Genomic DNA, 22,409 nt, shown 5'->3' on the forward strand with positions numbered 1-22,409 from the left:
ACCCCCTTTGCCTGAAAGGGGGCATAAAAATGCTTAAACTAAGTACATACATTTCATTGCTAATTATTAAGTTATTCAAGCCATGATAGAAAAGCCTATTTCAATCAAAATTGCGTGAATTTTGAAAATATTGGATGGCAAAAAACTATTTTGCACAGAAACTTGATCCCTGAGAAAATTGAACTCTTCATCGTCTATATTTTTTTCAAAGAACGTGGGCGTACTTGAAGACAAAGCATTCTCTGTGTCCAAACTTTCATCCCCTATACAAGTATTAGACATCTTTATAAAGCGTGAATCAGCTTTTGTATGCTGAAATTATTCACTTCATAAACTGTTTGTTATGAATCTTTTCGACTCAGCATTTTATCATCATTTAAAAATCGACTCTGTTCCTTATCAATAAATGTATTGATCTAGCCAAACCGATGGCTCTTTCAATATATACATTTCAATTATCGAGTATAGGATGTCAAAATTCCTATTATTTGCATGATGAAATGCATATCTTCCATGTGGAGACAAAAATGAAGAAGTGCAGATATCAATGCACTTTTGCCCATCCTTATATCTGGGATTCCTAATTGTTAATAAATACCTTGACATGTGAGTATGATAGACAATGCTTTCATTTTTTGTTCATGAACATTTTTGTATAAGTCAAAACTGTGGGCAACAGTAAGAAATTGATCTCATGTAAATACTGTACCGAAAAGAGTAGACGTGTTCAGACTCAACCATCCCCTCATCAACAATAAAAAACCAAAATTACGCGTATCAAATTATCAGTGACAAGTGCAACTGAAAAGACATCTCTATTCTGGTGTGAATATGAAAAAAATGAAACTGATATCAGGGCAGCACTTCAGTTAATAACAAGGAGTCGCAAACCTTATTGAAAGGGCGGGCATCACCCATGGCGGCTTCAGTTGCCGTCAGCAACCAGGATCCAATTACACGCCCAGTTTTGAGATCTTTATCATAATTTCTTTCAAATTTCTGTAACAGTTTTAAAAAGAAAAAATATAATTTATAAAGTTTAATATTTAAATACATTGAATTTTGTAGGCAAACTACTTCATATCTCTTGAAAAGCTCCATGAAAAGTACTTAATTGATTTCTATTAGATGAAAGCATGCCATTGACTTATAATAAATATGTTTCAGAATCCCTCAAAACATTTTCTAACAATACTGTCAGCATTTTGAAAAGACTGACCTGTTTAATGAGTCATAAAACGGTTGTCACAATTTCACAAAGTAAATACCCATTCAGCATGAAGTATTGCTGTATTCTCCGCCAAACCGTCAAGCAGGATGGCAGATTATACCCTAGATAACATTGTCCCTACATAGACAGGCAGCTTCAGTGTTTTGGGGCCGCGGCTAACCAGATCATCCGCTTGTCGCCTTTGTGGATGTAACTGATCCCTACCCCAAACCTGTGGCTACCATATGCCATGAAAGACCAGTACAGGACAACATCTCACAGTTTGCAAATTGCTTCATTCGGAATAGTCCAAGGAAGTCCTTTATTTGTGTCGCGTTCTGAGAAAATTGGGCTTATTGCATGTGTGTAAAGTGTCGTCCCAGATTAGCCTGTGCAGTCTGCACAGGCTAATGAGGGATGACACTTTCCACTTTAATGGTATTTTTCGTTTAAAGGAAGTCCCTTCTTACCGAAAATCTTGGGTAGGCGGGAAGTGTTGTCCCTTATTAGCCTGTGCAGTCTGCACAGGCTAATCTGAAACACTTTACGCACATGCATTATGCCCAATTTTCTCAAAACGCGACTCATTTATTCTAGGCAAGTTGGTTATCTCTGCAAGTGCAGCAAACTCCTTCTGAACTAGGGGATGATCTAGTGCTGCAAGAACTCTAACCCTTTGCATGCTGGGTAATTTGTCATCTGCTAAAATGTTGTCTGCTGAATTTCTAAATTTATCATTTTCTTCAATTTTTTTTTCAAAGAATACTATCAGAATAGCAAACAGTTTGGATCCTGAAGACGCCGCGTTCTGTGGCTTCTCATCTAGATCCAAACTGTTTGCAAAGGCCTTCAAAATTCGGTTCCAGCACTGACAGAGCTAATGTTCAAACATTGTCAGTCTCAAACATGCATCACAATGCCTTGGCACAACTTTTGGCAGAAGATGTTATATTACAGGCAATCAAAAGATCAATAGGGGTTGCCTAGAAAAAATGTGGTGGTAGTCAAGAAGAAGTGGTTGCTATAGAAATAGCAAAAGGCACTTTCATCCAGTATGTGGATATTGCTTTTCAGTAAAATGAGATATTACATAGAAGATGTCATTAATTCTTTGCAACATTTCACAACAAAACGCGTTGACACCTGCAAGGTACAAATGATGTGGATGTGGACTGGACCAGTCAACAAACCAATCGAATTCTAAATCTACCTTTGCAGGTACATAATGAAGTAGTATTTACAGCATCCATTCATTGTGTCAACATGCAAAGACATAAGATTATGTTTGCTCTCAGAGGAAATGACATCTTCAAAAGCGGCTTTATTTTCAATCTATATCAGATAAAGGGTTTATCAAGGGGGCTGATAGCAGCTAGGAGACAGGTCTGTCAAACATAATTGGTCCCAGCAATTATTGGGAGGGTACTTCAGCATGAGTAGGATGTTTAACCCTTACAATGCGGGAACCGAATTTTAAAGGTTTTTGCAAACAGTTTGGATCCAGATGAGACGCCACAGAACGTGGCGTCTCATCAGGATCCAAACTGTTTGCTATTCCGATAGTATTCTTTGAAAAAAATCGAAGAAAATGCGAATTTTATAATTTCAGCAGACGACATTTTCGCAGACGACAAATTTCCCAGCATGCAAAGGGTTAAACAAAATATTTGAATCAAGCATTACAGGTTTAGTGACTTGGAGTGTTCAATGTTATAATGATTTGATGCTGGAATATCAAATAACTGTATGGGTTGTTCCCCCCATAGTATACTTTATAAAAGCATTAATGTTCATCAAGTATATGCTTGCATAGCCCCCCCCCCCATCCCCCCCCACAAACAAAATCACTAAAAATTGTTATTGAATCTCATAAACCTGGTCAAAAAACGCTTTATTAACTCTGCAATTGATAAATACCATGGTTAAAAATGATCCCTGAATATTTATATCGTAATATTTGTTGACAAATTTGAAAGATTGGGTTGACTTGTTCATTATTGGTCATGTTTTTATATACTTTCCATGTTTAAAACACAAATGATGCCCCATCATAAGTAGATATTAACAGTTAGCGGAACCGAATGTACAAGAAGTCGTACCCCATTAAGTTATTAGCCACAACTGAATTATGAGTATGGTCTGTTCATGCTTCCATACTTACAATATTTATATTACACCATTTGTAAAAGGTACAGAAGAATAAAGGCATCCACGTTCTTATTTGTACACATGTATGATTAAGAAAACTAGATATTGATCAATCCAAAACAGAACTTTTATCTTAAATCTACAGACATAAAAAGCAATAAATGATGTAAATTGTCTTCATCACAATATTGTCCTTACTGTCCAATAACATTATCAATTTTTCAAGTTACAGTGACTATCAAAAACTGGAGACAAAAGTAAGATTTTATTGTTGACAGCAACTTTACGACTTTTATTTCCATCACCCTCAAGCTTTTTATTTACAAATTATGGCCCACAATACAAGTACAGCAACATGTTTTGACAGCTGATATTCATCTTCAATATTGATTCTATTAATGGAAGTACATTCAAAATCAAGTAAACACAATAAATTTTAACTTTTTAACGCATGCAGATATTTGCAAGACTGTGTTATCTCATGTTATTAGTCACCAAAATATAATGCATTGTACCACAAATATTTAATTGGTCAGTTAAGGATCTTCACAATTATAGCTGTCATCAGATAAGCCCAACAACAGTAAATTTAACAGGTTTTAACACCATCATGCACATTGTTGACATATTTAATAACATCACCCCAAGGCTGTCAAGGTGAAAACAAAAATGATTAGAAACATTGATAGCTGTTGCTAGTTACACGTCTTTTTAATAACACCAATTAAAGAAATGCCCTGGGGTATTAAATAACTAAAAATACCAGCTTATTTCAGTTCACAATGAAAACGTGCAAATGAACTTCAAAGAATACGAAAAATAAATTACAAATTATTTAATCTTCAATTGTTATTTCTCAATTGAATGTAAATTAAATAGCCTGCCACAGCCATCTTAAAAATTGCATCGACTTAGTATAAAAAAAGCTTTTGTTTTATTACAGAAAATCATTTCATCACACTACTAAAAAATCTCGTCATTTAAGGTTATAATAATTACACATTTATTGTCATGTAATAAGTCAGGTTACTTTAGCCGATATCAAAAGCATGCAGTCACCACAAGTCACCATTTCAACATTCAAACTCTGTCATACATGTCTATGTTTATTTTTAGACCCCACATATGAATATAGCATCATCAACCACCAATAGTGAGAAAACCTACACCTTGCAACATCCTGTTTTGTTCAACTACATATTGCACCCAACTTCTTGAATTTGAATGTATGAAATAGGTAAAAAAAAAAGTTGTTTTTGTCTAAAAAGACAGATATTTCCAAGAAGAAACAATCTTATGATCCATTATTAAACTTCATCCTTTGTGCAAATATTGAGCAAGGAAATTATGTGCAGTACTATAGCAAAACTTTATTTGAAGGGCTTAATTTTCCATGTTTACACAACCTCATAAACCAGAGTCATTGAGACAGATGACCTCCAATAACAACTTACCCCAGCTTGCTATTTCTTCCATGTAGAAAACAAAGCAAGATAATTCATTTCACATTGAAGAATACATTTTGAACATATTTAACGCATAAAACACATTATTACTGAATCTAAATCACTGTAACCGCCATTGTATTTTTCACCCAACATGGCTGCCAACATCATCAACATTTCATGGCTGATTCACCAAATTCAGCAGCCCACTTTTTAAGTCTTCTTCATGAACCAGATATCTGAGGGGAAAAATGCAATAACAACCTATCTCACCTGGCCAAACACCTGAGTTTACCTGGGTTAAACAGCAGATGGGACCAAGATGATACACTCCAGTACTCTCTGTATCATTCGGGCAAGTAAGATGACTGGGTTATCACACGCCATGTGACAGTTTAAACAGTACACCAGGATGCTTAAAGCAGTAAATTATACAAATTTAAATATTAATCATAATTCTCTAAATTATGTAAAGCAGAGATATTAAAATATTACTTTTTTTAATTAAGGCAAAGAGTTATTTTATACTTATTACCACTTTGTTTTTATAGTTTACAAGTATTAAATGAATGAACATTTTTATACAAATGTACAATTATTATGTCATGAAATGCATTAAAGATAATAATTCACTACCCCACCCTCCTGTAAATTTTTTAATTATGTAATTATGATTATTCTAAAGTGATGGAAAGTCTCTACATTTTTTAGTACATGTACATCAGTTAAAACTATAAGCTTCTACTTAACAGCTCATCAAAATTTCTCATAACATTTCCTTTCATATACATACAGCCCATACATTTTGATGTACATTTTATTTAAAAGTAAAAAAAAATTCATGCTATTGGCCACAACTACCCAGCCAGCTATTGGCCACAACTACCCAGCCAGCCTATCAAAAATGCCATGATAAGCTAATCAAGTCAAGAGTCCAGGTGATGTCAGCCTCACAGTATCAGCCCAGCATCTTCACTCACTCAGTGCCCAGCGCGGCAATTAGGATGACAGTGTTGCCACTGTGATGAGGCAAGTAGGATGACAGCGTTGCAACGATGAGGAGGATGATGACGTGGCTGCCCAGCAGATAGCATGGTTGCATAGAGCCTGGGATGCTGTGGTTGCTAGTGTCAACCTGGCTGTTACAGGAATTTTTGGAATCTTGAAAGTCTGAAGAGGGCTGGGAAGGTGGTGATGTTATTTCTCAAGCCTCTTTATCATCAATTATGAAGAATCGTTTTTTCACTTGCATGGAGCCTTTGTTACAGATATTTATATATGTATTTATTTCAAAATGTGACTAAGCTTGCAAATAATATGGTGAAAATACTTTTCAGTATGCAAAATGTCAATGTGTGAATTGGTTTACTAATGACGAACTTCAGTCTGAAATATTGAAGCATTTCCTTCTGTGCATTTCAAGTATAGCATCCATTAAGTGTTTTCATTTGTGTTGGGACAAGAAACAATTCCAGATCAATTCGCTTCAAAATGATTGTGGTTCTCCTCCATAAAGTAAAATATGCATAAGCTGGGAAAATTAAACAACAGACGTCTAGTTCGATCAAATTGAGCCATTTGTCAACAAAGCATCATACATCCATATCCTTTGGACACATATGGATCTTTTCATAAGCCTTAATATCCGAGCATCGCATTAAACTTTTAAACATCCGCCCAGAAACAGTGCTTTGTCATCAAAGCGAAAATCCATTCTGGCCCGTTGACATGTTAAAGAAAGAAGTCATAGCAACACAGCCAGCTTTTGAAGTTGTGGAATGGAAAACAAAAGACCCAATGATTTTGTACACCAACTTTTGTTTTCATCAATAAATGATGCTGACGATTAGCAAATAAGATGCCTCAGTATACCAGGACAGGCATGGCTTTGATGACTTGTATAGAAATAAATATTTAAAGAGCAGCTCAATTTAGTAGAACATCACAAGCATTATGAAATGAGTTTGTCATATTAAATGCGTGAAATGTTAAAACTGATTTATCTCCCTTTTTTGACTTGCAGGTGTCAGAGGGTAAAAAAATAATTAGAAATTGGAGTAAGAATTAGAAAATGGAGTTAGAAATTTAACATAGCAGCCGTGTGCATGACACAGCTTAAATACAAAGTGTTATAAACATAATATTGATTATATGATAATTGGTTGGCGAAAAATAAAAATTTTGTTGCCAAGTTTTTTTAAAATTTAAAATATGTTCAGTTAAATATCACATTTACTCACGCTGTTACAAATCTATTTCCTTGCAGGCTCTCAATAAATTATTAAATTTTGTCCAAATGACTGAGTTGAAATAATCAGACAAAGCCTAAGCAAAGTCTTTTACAAAATATTCTGGGCATTTATAGCAAATTTTGTGCAAACAAGCAAAACTTGTGAAAAATTGTTGCGGCAATAAAAGCACAAATGCAGATGTAATAGTAAACAAATAGTAAAATTTTGCCAGAGGCTGTATATTATTACTGCTTCAGATAAACATTGTCAAGCAATCGTCATTAGTTGCAATTAATCTAGCAAACCTTTCTTGCAGATTAAAAGCAGTTTATTGCACATATATTGTTACTGATATTCTATGTTGATATTCCTTCAATTTCAATACTATGCTGTTATCAAATTTTATTCTCTTACAAAATATTGTTCTGATTTTCATCCCATGAGATGACTTTATTCAGGCCTGAACATAAATTCCTATAAAAGTGAAGTGTGGTCCCTGATAAGCCTGCGCTATCTACACGGGCTAATTTGGGACAATACTCTACACACAAGCATTAAGCCCGGCTTTTCTAGAGACCTTCTCAAATTCATATCAGCTCAATTATTATCTTTTTATCTACATTTTATGACTTTTTGATAACATATACTGACAATTTAAGTCACAAATGAGATCATTTGAGGGTTTTACTACACCAAAGACTTTCATCTTTTGTTTGTTATCGACAACTTGTATATAATTGCATGCATTTATAAATGCAGAAAGACAATCCCAAACAACAGGTCCATCACCATTTTATCAAATGTATCAGTAGCGTTAAATAGTTTTATAGAATTATTGACACTCACTCTATAGTGTACCGGTATACAACTTATAACCAGTGTTCCTCAAAAGATTCATAGTGTGCTTAGAAAAGAACTAAGCCACCTGTTGGCTTAGATGGAAGCAGTTGTTTCAAGATCTGCAGGGGCAGACTGATCCTCCCTTGTTTACATTAGATTGCATTGGGTTAGAGAGTGTCACAACTTGTCTGGAAAAATCTTGCACCTTAGGAAAAGTAATCAAATCTCAATGATTTTGTAAGAAGCCCTTTAAAAAATTCCATTGCCATATGCATGGCAAATGAAAACAAAGTCAACATCTGAATGGGATTTTCGAGATAGGGAATGGAATAAACTCTAACCAGAAGTTTGTCAACAATAAACTGAGTCATCTTGAGTCATCTGAACGTGTTAAGTTCAACAATGGTTTCACCTGTCATCACATCTTTGTCAAGTGTTGTGAATATTACAAAACACTAATATTTTGATCACCTTTACCAGATCTGAATAGTCCCATTATCAAAGCATCATTATAGAACTAAGTGTTCAACCATTTCTATTTGGTTGTCATTTGAGAGGAATGCGACTGGTTAACTCTCTGAAATCATCAGCATTCATCAAAATAAGCATGATAACTTTGACATCACCCGAAAATTTGTGTCAAAGAAATCCTTTCAGCAAGTGATAATGTGCAAGGTAATCAGCATAATTATGGGTAATTTTATTTGCTACGGATAATTTTGTCACTCAGAGGTGCAATTTTATGAAAAAATAGAGAAAGATGAGGTATAGCTTGATCTACAACCACAATTATTCATAAGCCATAAAGCCAGGGATTTTGTTATTTTGACAATTAAGGCCATAGAGTGAATTGACAAAAATTCTTCAAGGATTCTATCGATTATATGACACACATCTCCAAATCTGTCAAAAGGTAATTAGGCTGAGGAAAATTATTATTTAAAGTACCCAGAGTTTTTGACACAAAGGTTTTGGTTTTTTAACTTGAGAAAAACTGTTAAATTTTAAATAAGAAATTTCTCAGAACTTGAATTATCACCAGCAACATCAGCATCAACAGCAGCATCCCCATCAGCATCATCATTTTGGAAAAATGGTTAATACTCTATTTATGATTATAATCAGGACAATGTCAAACTTAATTACAAATCCTTTGTTGCTGCATTATGTTTACAACTGCTATTTTAAAGGCACTAATTGATAACAATCTACTCTTATTTTGTTATTGTCAGTAGTCAATATTAGTAAGGTCATAAGTACAAGCATGTTATTGCGCAATTTGAGATTCATTGAACATGCAATAAAAGGGTCAATGCTCGCAAATAATGTTTTTGAGTCATGTAACAGTCATATACACAAATGGATGCATACAAAGCAAGCAGACAGTAAATCACCATATACCATATTTTTACCTTGCAGTGTATGTAAGCAAAACTAGTGTAACTGTCAAACATTTTGTGCAGACCTAATTGTGAAATTACAAGCTGGCCACATTGTTTTTGACAACTGCAGCAATTATGCATCCATCATCATGTTTAGACCTGACATTCTGGTGCCTACATCGCTGTATGCAAGCGGCCAAAATATATCAATGCACTGATAATTAGCAATTAGACCCAATAATCACCATGTACCTACTACTGCATAGAAACTGTTTAAATGAGTGACACTTACTGGCTTCTCCAAAGACATGTGCAATTATTTTTACCGGTATTTTAACACAACCAGTAATGTGATGTCGTAATTTTACAATACAAGGATAAAGGGGTCAACCATGTATACTTTTGATATTTTTACACAAAAAGTAGTGGCTTGAATAAATAATATTCAGAATATTTATATTTATATTAAATGGGGCAACAATTCTACATTGTATCATTAAACAAGAGTAAAATTAATGGATTTACATTGAAAAACATATTCTTACAATCTTTTGAAAATAAAAAAAGCAGAAAAACAAACATGAATAGTTTTTGTATAATATTATTAACCTATAAAGCATGCTATTATTAAAGCAAGGGGTCCAAGTACCCTAAGACCCTCTCCTGTAATCTGATGGGACTGTTTGGGTTGTTAATATTTCACAATGGCCTTACAAGGGAAACTACTGCCCTACACCCCATCATAACGTTTAATCCTTTTCCACTTAAATACTTACTTGACGCATTTGTAGTCTCTTTCAAAGTTAAATTTAATTGAATACCTTAGTTACTAAATTCAAGTTTTAAAGGCTTCCTTTCCAACAAAACCATATATAAGCTAGTAATCTACAAAGAGAAATATCAGCCTTTACAACGCATCTTCAACTTCAAACTTGTTTTTTTTTTTCGCGGCATTTGTGGCAAAGAAAATCTGTAAATTAGTCAACTACAAAGATCGCATTCCGCAGCATTGTCTTTCATAACTCACAATTAACCTGCTGATAGCTTACATTGTGAATAGTATTGACAACCTTTTCTGCTTCATTAGTATTGAATGAAAGTAATACAGACAAAAACAAAAGACCCATCTTAGCCTAGTCATCTGATCAGTATTAGGTGAGAAAATGCTGATGACAATCTTTTGAAGAAAACTGTCTATGTATTAGACAATACCCCAGACTGGTTTTCATTTTCATCTAAAAAGTATTGTCTTCAGCAAACAAGAAGCTGGTACAGTCTACAGACACAAATACCATAATCTAAAAACAGATCAAGCATGTTCATAATGTTTGTGCGATTCTTTATGAGTTTATCGTTCCAGGGTCCATATTGTGTTATCTAATATCCCCACAATTGCCATCACGCCAAAAGTTTGAACCCCGTTCATAATGTATCTAACAGAGCATAAATAAAACAAAAGGGAAAGGATACCAAACATGTTTGACAAAAGATTAATGTAAGAACCAACTCATAATAGGTGTTAAGCAATTACAATGCAAAATATTTACCCATTGTTTCACTAAATACCTACATCAATTCATGTTCAATCTATATATGACCTTACAATATTTATCGCTAATTTCTACAACATAGAGGGGGAAAGTGGGCTATCAAATTCAGGCAGTCTTTAGAGATCCAATGGAGCTATCAGCAATTGAAACAATACAATAATAGCGTGATAAACTGTATCCGATTTCTCAATATATTTTGAAACCCTTCTCGATTCTTGTGCTTCTTCAAATGGAATCTTTTCAACTATTGACTAATCATGATCTGGCAAAAAAAACTTGTCAATCTAACCCTTCAGCAGTTCATGGTGATATTTCACACATACTTTAAGAAACCTTTGCATTCAACTATGTCGACACTAACAGCCGATTTTATTTTCCTATAATTATACCATTAATGGTTAACCTATTGACGCTGAATAATCATCAAAGATGGGTAGATGTGAAGGAGCATGTTCAATTGTCCACAATTTTAACCTCTTTCAAGCCTCTTCAGTTTTATCACCAATTGTGCAATGCATTTAATTTTCCACAGTAGTAAAACTTCTTTTTCTATTATCAATAACAAAAGCCATATTTCAACAATGGATTTATTGATCGTTACTTTTGAATGACTGATTGAGCACCAAGATGATGGATTAAGAATTGTGATGTATTAGTGTTTAAATCCTGGACCATTTAATCCCCGCATTTAATGGGAAAAGATGGATTGTTTTCAAGTCTTATGTATTATAACAATAGCCGCATTAGTCCGAATATTTTGGCCAAAAAGGTCTGGATGTCCACAGTAATAGGATCAGTTTAAACATCAATATACGGCTGGTGAAACACTGCAAGTCATGTCAAAGCATGTCTGAAACATTACTATGGTCAGCTTAGTGATTACTTCGCCAATCCGTATGATAAACATTCGTGAAAAGATGCAAGAGGAGAAACTTCAATATTTGGATGGCCATTTATAATGGCCAACGTACCAAGCATGAAAAGAATTCGCTTGTGAAACAGACCAAATACAGTTTATCAAGGCTGAAAACAAGCTTCTGATTTAGGCATTATATGGGGTACATGTGTAAATCAACCAAAATGACCTCATGCTCAATGGAAAGTACCATTTTAAATATTTTCCATCATGATTTAATTATCAGTTAATAAAAGCGTCCATTCTGTTTTGTCAGGAATTCATATTTAATTGTCAACATATCTGAACACGGCAATGATCATAGATGTTTCATCAATCATAAACCAAGCAAATTTTTATCAAATGCAATATTAACAAAGAACATCAAAAGACCTTTCTTCAGTCAAATGATATCGTCAGATAATAAGATATTGCAGCCTCCTGTATTTCTGATACAGATGATAATAAGTTTATATTTTTCCATATGCCAAAACCAACTTCTATGTAGGGTTGCATTTCTTTTAAAATTTATACTTTTTTCATCTTCAAAAAAACTTTGGTATAATTGATAATTTGTCAAAACATTCATGAAAAATATGTCGCTGGTTTACAATCTATTCAATTTCATCAGGAATCAAAGCAATTCAAAGTAGGAAACACAATTGGCAAGTGTCTCCAATTTTCAGATGATTGTAAGAGGAATTAAAAGATGTAGCAGTCAATAACAAGCCTTAATTTTTAATTGCCAAATATCATTCACATCTTCAAGGTATTGAGACCTTGCTTTGTGGATAAAATGACATCAAATTAAAATCATTAAATTAAGAGGTGGCAATTTTGGTAGCCCGGTAAGATTTGTACACTTTGAATACACGCCCAAGGCTGTATGGTCATTATGATCAAAAGCTGTTGATTGATTGCACAATGGTAAATTCACACTTCTGTGTATCAATGGCCAAAACAACATCATCAAATTTCTTCTGTTATTCTTCTTTAATTGGCTAAAGATTTTAAACCAATCAGATATCAAATGAAACCAGGCAAAATAAATCAATAATTTTAGGTCTTAGCGCCCATACCCAAATTTGGACATCACTTCATTGTTATGGTATCCTTTATTTACAATGAAAGTTATTTGCTCCACATTAAATAAGTTTACCAAGTAATAAAAAACATAAATAAGGTAAAATATAGTTGAGATGTAGAATATACATTTCAGAAGCAATCAAACAAAATTTAAGCCCAATTTTCCAAATATTTTCCAAAAATTCAACTTTTCAGAAATATTCTATATGCACAGCTAACTGGCCAAAATACCAAAGACTAAATTGAGGTTGGTGAAATAACAAAAGTTTGTTGTTGTTTTTTTATAGTAACTGTACACATGGATGCTGGAGATGCCTGTAGAGTTAGTTGAATTAAGTGCACCCCATTAATGCCAAGCTTTGACAGTATATTTTATTTTATTCACACCACGTGCTTTTAAACACAAAACTAGAAATGGTGCGGCAGAGGCCGACGCGTATCCCCACGCCGCATGTTTGACCCAGGGGACACCCCAGGGTTGGTAATGGGGCTATGCATAGTTGAGATTGACCGTATTGTCATAAGAGATGTTCAGTATCAATTGGAAGTAAATCAGTGTAGAAATGAAGAAGTTAATGTACAATAACATAAAACAAGAGATGTGTTTGTCAGAAACACAATTCCCCAACTGCGCCACTTCTATTTATTTAAAAAAAATATAATCATTTGGCAGGTTCATAAATTACGTCCCTTTAAAGCTTATTACTTCCCTTGGATTAGTTTTTTTTACCTTTGACCTTAAAGGATGACCTTGACCATTCACCACTCAAAATGTGCAGCTCCATGAGATACACATGCATGCCAAATATCAAGTTGCAATCTTCAATATAGCAAAAGATATGGCCAATGCATCATACCGGGGGCATAAAAATAAGTGAAAATCTCTGACCCGGCCCCACCCCAACCCCCATAACTTTTTACCCAGGGGTCAAATTCCAAATAGTGCAAGGTCGCACATATGCTCATAGCTACCATGTGTGTAAGTTTCAAGGTTCTAGTGCTTATAGTGTAGGAGATAGTGGCCAGGACGGACGGACAGACGGGCAGAAGAAGCAGATAACCACAATATACCCACTTTTTCTCCGAAAAGCGTGGGAATAATTAAATGTGATTCTAACAAATGATTTAGTTTACAGTCACAATAAACATCACATACATTCAAACATGTGCCCTTTTAACTATTTTTCAATGCTTTCATCAAAGCTGAATTTTATGCTGAATATCATTATTAACGAATGCATGTCCGACAAGCCTGGACTAGATATTTTTAATGCTCCTCATCCGCAGCCGATTCTCAATCAGCTTTACTTATGCATCATTTAACATGAATGAATCACATCGGTTTTCAACATCTCTTGCAAATATATTTTCACGATCTCAAATTGAAAACCAGTATGCGATGCTAAATCTACATCCCTTTCAAATATTCTTAAAGCAGATTACTTATTCCAGATTAATGGCTGTTTTAGTTTAGCCTCTTAACAACAGCATTTGTTGTTGCATTAAGGAGACTGAACATGTAAAAGCAACCATACTGTGTAATCTTTCTATACCAGACTCATTTTACTGGTGAAATGATCACTTTGCCATGCACTGAAATGCAGCAAACAAATAACGTGTTTATGCGATAAACGGATACAATTATATTTACCAGTCTCAACAACTTTTTATATACATTTGACTATTTTTATTTGTACCACATTTTTAACAAAAAATAATTTTGTTCAGATAAATAATCACAATATTGACTGAAAGCACTTGATGAAAAAAAGAAGATGCAGAAAATAAGCAGCTTATGTCAACAGCAGCATTATATGGAAAACATTTTATCATGACAAAATACTTAAGCCTTCTTTCTTTCAGTATGAATAGAGATGCTCTGATGCAGACATTCCCCACCTAATAACCATATTGTATAACAGAGTTGTGTTTTTTTAACACAAAGATATCAAGATTTTTTTTTTTAATTCGTTGACCTAAGCCTTAAACGAGTGCATAGCTTCTATAATGCCAACCACAATGTATTGTAATAAAAACATGGCTGCAACCAAGTGATCAAGTGAATAAATCATCCTACCACCTATTTGTTTTACACAGATGAATCTAGCTGATCGAACATAGCCATCTTTGATGACCCCCAAAAATTTGGATAATGCTTCAGCTTATGCTAGCTAAACAAATAACTGATGGAGCTATTTGATTGTAATAGAATCAACTGTATCTCTTGAATCAACAAAGTCCAGTGGAACGTACACCCTACAAATGCAGTAAGCAGTTTTGACGCTTTGTACAGCAATATGAGAATGATCCAAAAGGATGTAATCTTTTGTTGATGCTAACAATGAAGCCAGTGACTGAAGATCTATTAAAGGCATAAAAAATATTATCTGATTTAATTTGATTGGCTATTATGTTTCTGCAAAACGCATACAGGGATGGGGACAATCTGATTTTGGCATTCGTTCGATGCTCAATTCATCATGCTGAATGTATTCAGTATTGAGGACGGTCATGAATTGTTAAGACCAACTCATACCGTAAGAATTAATGGATGACATGGTATTAATACTCCTCATCAAAATTATCACACGTATCTTGCCAACATGTTATTTGACACTAAAAATCAATTACAAAATTATAATAGGATGTGTGTAATATGGAGACATTATCAATATTATGACAAAAATTTGCTCCTGTTGCTGATTTAAAACATTCGTTATTTTACTTGCTGTTTACCCATTTACTTGCTGTTCACCTGTTTACTTTCTGTTCATCTGTTTACTTGCTGTTTACCCATTTACTTGCTGTTCACCCATTTACTTGCTGTTTACCCATTTACTTGCTGTTCACCTGTTTACTTGCTGTTCACCAGTTTGTGCAATCTTTTTACAACACTTTGTAGTCTACTGAGGGATAGAATCATTTCTTTGTTTCATCATGACAGATTATGCAAATGCTTCACAAGATGGGATCAAACTCAGGATCTCAGGGTTTTAAGTCGCATACTGTGTTCATAAAGATTTTTCTCTGTGATAACTATTAATTAATTTCTGTATTTATTTCAAATATAAAAGAACATGTGAGAACCATGAGTTTCTCATTTTCTTTTAAGAAAGGGAAGCATGATTTGGAAACCTTCCTTATGAACTAATTTTCTGTTATGTTTCCATCCTATTAAAATCAGCAGCTATAAATATCACAAATGATTCAGTATCAAATGTACCTTGATAACATTTCTCCTTCTTAGCAGTCATGAATAGCACCCATGCAGTGGGAAACTTAATGCAATGTTTGATCAGTATTAAAACTAACATTTCAAATGATGTCACTGTGTTTGCTAAAAGATACTTGATTTCATCAATTATATTGATCTTCCAGGTTTAAATTTCTTTACATCTTAAACAACTGACATCTGAGCATGGCACAAAATGTGGTAACATGTCTGTTCACATCACATTCCGGTAGCTACAATTTCTTTATAAAGCGCTGCATCACATTATTAAAAAGCATAATAATGAGACATGTTGTCAAACAGATCGCAAATACTATCATCACAAAAATGACAAAAGGGAGTCCGGCCTCTTTAATCATTGTCATATATCTCATCATCCTCAACATCATCATCACCAACAACTAAGCAATCAATTATCATCATCATTAATTGCCCATTACAATCAGATTCAGAATCATCAAAACCATAACCACAACCATAATCATTGTAAAAATACATTTGACTAAATAAGTGAGGAAGAAATTAATCTTAACCCTTCCACCGCTGGAACCAAATTTTAAAGGCCTTTGCAAACAGTTTAGATGCAGATGAGACGCCACAGAACGTGGCATCTCATCATGATCCAAACTGTTTGCTATTCTGATAGTTTTCTTTGAAAAAAATCGAAAAAATGATAATTTTAAAAATTCAGCAGACAACATTTTGGCAGACAACAAATTTTCCAGCATGCAAAGGGTTAACGGATTTTGGCATAGACAATTATGGCTTCAGTACATCACTCAGTGAGTCCTTCGTAACCATGTTTGCAATTCATCATCACCGAGCCATAATGCTGATTGTCATCAAACATTTCAAACAAACCCATTTATCATACAGCAATAAAACCAATAAACCCTGTTCAAACAGTAATAGCAAATTTCTCAATACAGCATTCGGCTGCATGCTAAAATTTGCAATCATAAGAGGTTGGCGAAGCCCCTTATCATCCAACCTCAGCAAAGTAAATGAATGTATTAAAAGGATGTAGGTTACAAAGTGCTGTGATTGATTCATTTAGTTTTCAGATTTATGTTTGAAGCTAATATTTGTTTTCTATGAATGCTTTTAAAACTGTGTACACATTAAGATGAGAGCGGCCATCCAATTAAAATCTAAAGAATCTTCAAAATTTCACAGGTATAGCTTGCTAAAGTGTTACAAATCAAAGAAATAAGCAACAAATCTTGACATTGGACCTTTAATTGTGACCTTGACCTAGGAACCAGGTTCTGGCACGCCACACTTGGTCTCATAATGCTAATCACTTCTGCCAAAAAATCAATTCATGCTAAAAGTGAAATGTTATGATCAAAGTGTCACATTTATGTTATGATCAAAGTGTCACATACAAATTCCTAAAAAATGTTTACCTTGCATTGACCTTGACCTTGGACCTAGGTGCGTGTAACATGCAACACTCTGTCTTAGCATGCTGATTACTTATTGCAAGTTTTAAGAAAAGCCATCAATGCTGGATAAAGTCATGCTCCAGACAAATACTTACCAAGGTGATCCCATAAATCAGAATGTTTTCAAAAAAAAATGATTATAAAAGGAAGGAAAACAAGCAAATTCATAGAATTGATATCCCCTGCCAATATGCTTCTGACTCAAAAGTGTTATATTTTACACTCATTTTTTTTTCCAGATACAAAGGGCCATAACTCCGTTATTAACAGATGGTGTACAATGCCATTTGGCGTGCATCATCCTCTTATCCATATATATATACTCATACCAAGTTTCAATGAAATCTGCCAAAGCACTTCCAAAAATGTGGCTCCGGACGGACGGAAAGACGAACGCACAATGCCAAAACAAAAAGTAGGGATCACTTCAAAGCCTGTTTTAAAGTTAAAAAAAGCAGCATTTGTTGCTACATTGAAATATTTAAAAACTAGACCAAGTTCTAAAATTGCGTAAAATTGGTGACATCTGACAGGCAGAGAGGTATCTCATAATGATTGGAAACATGTCTCAACAGAAGGAAAGAAAACTGCCAAAAATATAAATAATGGACCATCTCATTATATGTTCAGCTATTGATACAATCTACAAGTACTGGTTGCTTTATGCTTTCAGTTGATGACTGAAGCAGTAATTATGATGTGAATGGATAAGGATTTAGCAAATAGTCTTTCTCAACTTCAAGGATAGAGCTATTATAGATAATCACCCATGATTTTCTCTAATTTTCAAATACTTTACAAAAGATGTTGAAAATAAAGTCATTTTAGGCATTTACAATATTTCCTTATGATTCATTACTTACAAATCATTCTTTCAAACTAGTTTAGAAAATTGTTTCAACACCTGTGGCTCAGTTTCAACACTTGTCTTCTGAAATGATTTATAATGTCCATATACACTTTAAAATTTGTTAAAAATCTGCAATTCTAAATTTAAATAATCAAATGATGACACGAAAAACAAACGTGGAGAAAAAAGTAACAGGTTACAGGCTAGTTGCAATAAATAGAATATTTTTAACGCTCATAGCAAAATTTATCAAAGGCTTTGAGAGAACAAATATATGGACTAGTTACAGGCTATTATTTTATAGAATAATGAGAAAAAATATGACGTTATTCGTGTGATATATCAGGTTATTTAAACTGCTTTTCGTTATCATGGTTATGTAATGGTAAAAACAGATAGGGAATGCATTTACATCGAATGGATTTTTACATGGATGATAAACATGTCATGATGTGTCAACATTTCCAAAGAAATTTGTTTTTACTTCGGATTCGATCCCAGTGCATGCAGTTCTTGTTAAACATTGTTCAAAACAATAGTAAGACTTGTGTGAGGTCCACATGACAGAAATATTGTTGACAAAAAAACGGATGCAGCTTCCCGCGGTTGCAGACGCTTTCTTATTATTAAATGTAATGAGCGTCAGGAAGACGTTGAATGATGCCGAGTATGAGTTGCGGTTCTTGAAAAAAAAGCGTGCTTCATGTACAATTTCCATTCAAATGAGATTTCACGTAAACGCAAAGATATGAATTCAAACTTATTTACACGTTCTTATGTAATCGAAATGGATTCATTAAACTACTGATGATGAATTTTTTAAGTAATTTAATTAATTATTCCTTCAGTTGTTTGTTTCTTTATCAAGCGTATCCAAATTTGATAAGGGTATAGTATATCAAAATTTTATTTTACTTGTTTCCAATGAATGTCATGTACGTAGAAAATCTTTTTAACTACGGTTAGCCTTGAAATTTGCGTCATGAAAATAGGAACAGTGCCTTAAACCGACAAAAATTACACCACTTGAGGTTACACTTGAATCGAGTCGCAGGCCTACTTCTAACGTCGTATTGCATACTAATTCAAATAGCGCAACCCATGTGATGTTGGAGCACGTAAGATGAACGATAATGTCGAGTAAATATATAGTGCGTATTTTCACTTAAGCGATAGAAAATAAATATATTATAGGCCTTCATGGCTTTACTGTCCATAATTTCATTATTATTACTGCGTTTGAGAGTTGCATCGAAACCTTTATTTCCAGTAGATGTGCTCATTAATGGAAGATACATTATTTGCATATTTGTTTCTGAAAAAGTCAGGGATGGTGCTGCGTTCAAACTAAAAGCATCGCGGAAAAAAATAGAACCTCAACACCCAGAGCGCTATCAACCGCGTTTCAAACCCATCCCGGAATTCCGGAATGTATTGTCCGAATAGCGTCGCAGGGTTTGAGAAAATTTAGGGAATGCATTTACATCGAATGGATTTTTACATGGATGATAAACATGTCATGATGTGTCAACATTTCCAAAGAAATTTGTTTTTACTTCGGATTCGATCCCAGTGCATGCAGTTCTTGTTAAACATTGTTCAAAACAATAGTAAGACTTGTGTGAGGTCCACATGACAGAAATATTGTTGACAAAAAAACGGATGCAGCTTCCCGCGGTTGCAGACGCTTTCTTATTATTAAATGTAATGAGCGTCAGGAAGACGTTGAATGATGCCGAGTATGAGTTGCGGTTCTTGAAAAAAAAGCGTGCTTCATGTACAATTTCCATTCAAATGAGATTTCACGTAAACGCAAAGATATGAATTCAAACTTATTTACACGTTCTTATGTAATCGAAATGGATTCATTAAACTACTGATGATGAATTTTTTAAGTAATTTAATTAATTATTCCTTCAGTTGTTTGTTTCTTTATCAAGCGTATCCAAATTTGATAAGGGTATAGTATATCAAAATTTTATTTTACTTGTTTCCAATGAATGTCATGTACGTAGAAAATCTTTTTAACTACGGTTAGCCTTGAAATTTGCGTCATGAAAATAGGAACAGTGCCTTAAACCGACAAAAATTACACCACTTGAGGTTACACTTGAATCGAGTCGCAGGCCTACTTCTAACGTCGTATTGCATACTAATTCAAATAGCGCAACCCATGTGATGTTGGAGCACGTAAGATGAACGATAATGTCGAGTAAATATATAGTGCGTATTTTCACTTAAGCGATAGAAAATAAATATATTATAGGCCTTCATGGCTTTACTGTCCATAATTTCATTATTATTACTGCGTTTGAGAGTTGCATCGAAACCTTTATTTCCAGTAGATGTGCTCATTAATGGAAGATACATTATTTGCATATTTGTTTCTGAAAAAGTCAGGGATGGTGCTGCGTTCAAACTAAAAGCATCGCGGAAAAAAATAGAACCTCAACACCCAGAGCGCTATCAACCGCGTTTCAAACCCATCCCGGAATTCCGGAATGTATTGTCCGAATAGCGTCGCAGGGTTTGAGATCAGCAAATAGCTGCATCTATCACAAGACCGATGAGCTGTTTGATTATTTGTCAACTTCCTAAGATCAGAACATCACTGGCTTCATTTGTTTGCCCAAGCTCTTGTTCCCAGATTTATATAGGTAATATATCAGCGCATTTGCTCTGTATCCCGGGCAGCTGTTTAATGTGCCTAATAAAAGTACGTGCCCTATCTTGGTCGCTCTAAGCCTCTCTTATCTGCCTTTATTACACATCCTCAATCAGTGGTGAAGTGGTGGTGATGGTGATGACGACGACAAGCGGGATTGTTGGTGGCAAAACCGACTGCTCGTTCCCATGGATAATGAGTACGACGCAAGTTCCCCCATCCCAACCAGTTACTGGTCTTGTATTTACATTATCACATATGGTATAAAAATCAATGAAGATTCTATATATTTTTAATCAAATAGGTTTTTGAAACGATTTCGATTGATATTATTGTTAATAAATGTAACTTCATGTATATCATGCTACCGTATTTAAAACATAAGCCTTTTGATTTTCGAATTTCCACTTAAACAGAATGTATTTTCGTAGGAAGATTCGTGGATTTACATGAACCTTGGTCTCAAACTTTCAGTAAAGGACGCTCATCGCATCCCAGCCATAAATACCGGCGTGTTTTCCTTCCACCTTCCTTATACAGAAAACAGGTATTGGTTAAAGGTTTTTAGACAGTCAAATAAGATTGTTTCGATGATTAATTTCGACAAAGTCCGGTTCATCGTGTGATACAGAGGAAACTGAAATCTTTATCAGCAAAATCAATGTTGAAACGAAACTCGGGGATTTAGTACCTCGATAAACTTATTGAAATCTTGGATTGAAATTCCGATGCAGACGGTTATTTCAAGAACAGCATTGATTTTAGGATGCTAGGGATGTTTACATAAACCAAACGCCGTCCATAAAAAAGATTTACCACACGTTAATAACAGAAACTATACCCTCCACTCGGTGATGCCGTTTACTCAATATAACTATCGAAGGATGTTAACGCTTTTAAAAAAATGTTTAAGAACCTAAGACAAACAATACGTGCATGCGATAAATTAATATAAATAAAACACTCAATAAAAAGTGCATATGAATACTTTGGTGACCACGTGGCTATGTATGTTTTGACGCACCAAATGTGAAATGCTTAGCATCGTAATTAAGTCAAACGATTTGATATTAATGGAAGGCTAATATTTAAGTTAATTCAGCTGAAGAAGTGATATTTAAGCCGAGAAGTCTACCCATCAATATCGAAATTAATAGTAGAGTAAAATCGATGTTACACGGTTGATTTTCATATGTATAGTTGCTGCTAAAAACCTGTAATGCCAATTTATTAAAACATTAGCGTAATGGACCGGGTATGCTGAAAATTGACCCTTCCTCACTGGATAAAGTTTAAGCGATTAGAGACGATGCATTGGAAATTATAAAAGGCATCAGTCTATTGAACCTTCTGTAGACTGACTGAATTCACAATTTTTATTACTTCTTTTGAGAGCGAAGCGACAGAATACATTTAATAAACATCAC

At 34.3% G+C, this 22,409-nt stretch overlaps 1 protein-coding gene across 7 annotated transcripts in view; it reads right to left on the reverse strand.

The window, feature by feature from the left end:
* The window catches only part of LOC127857702 (ras-responsive element-binding protein 1-like), a 62,884-nt gene that overhangs the window by 37,994 nt on the left and 2,481 nt on the right, over window positions 1-22,409 (reverse strand). Inside the window, exon 1 of one of the 7 annotated variants that reach the window (XM_052394324.1) lies at window positions 19,874-19,994. The exons of 4 other annotated variants lie outside the window; for them this stretch is intronic. In XM_052394324.1, coding sequence (XP_052250284.1) covers window positions 19,874-19,913 — 40 coding nt within the window. In that variant the 5' untranslated portion in view covers window positions 19,914-19,994. Of the gene's footprint in view, window positions 1-4,812; window positions 4,997-18,801; window positions 18,923-19,873; window positions 19,995-22,409 lie in introns of those variants that run through there. 2 more of the 7 variants (XM_052394323.1, XM_052394326.1) reach the window with 2 other exon arrangements.

This window comes from Dreissena polymorpha, chromosome 14 (assembly GCF_020536995.1).
Source record: "Dreissena polymorpha isolate Duluth1 chromosome 14, UMN_Dpol_1.0, whole genome shotgun sequence".
NCBI classification, from domain to species: domain Eukaryota; kingdom Metazoa; phylum Mollusca; class Bivalvia; order Myida; family Dreissenidae; genus Dreissena; species Dreissena polymorpha.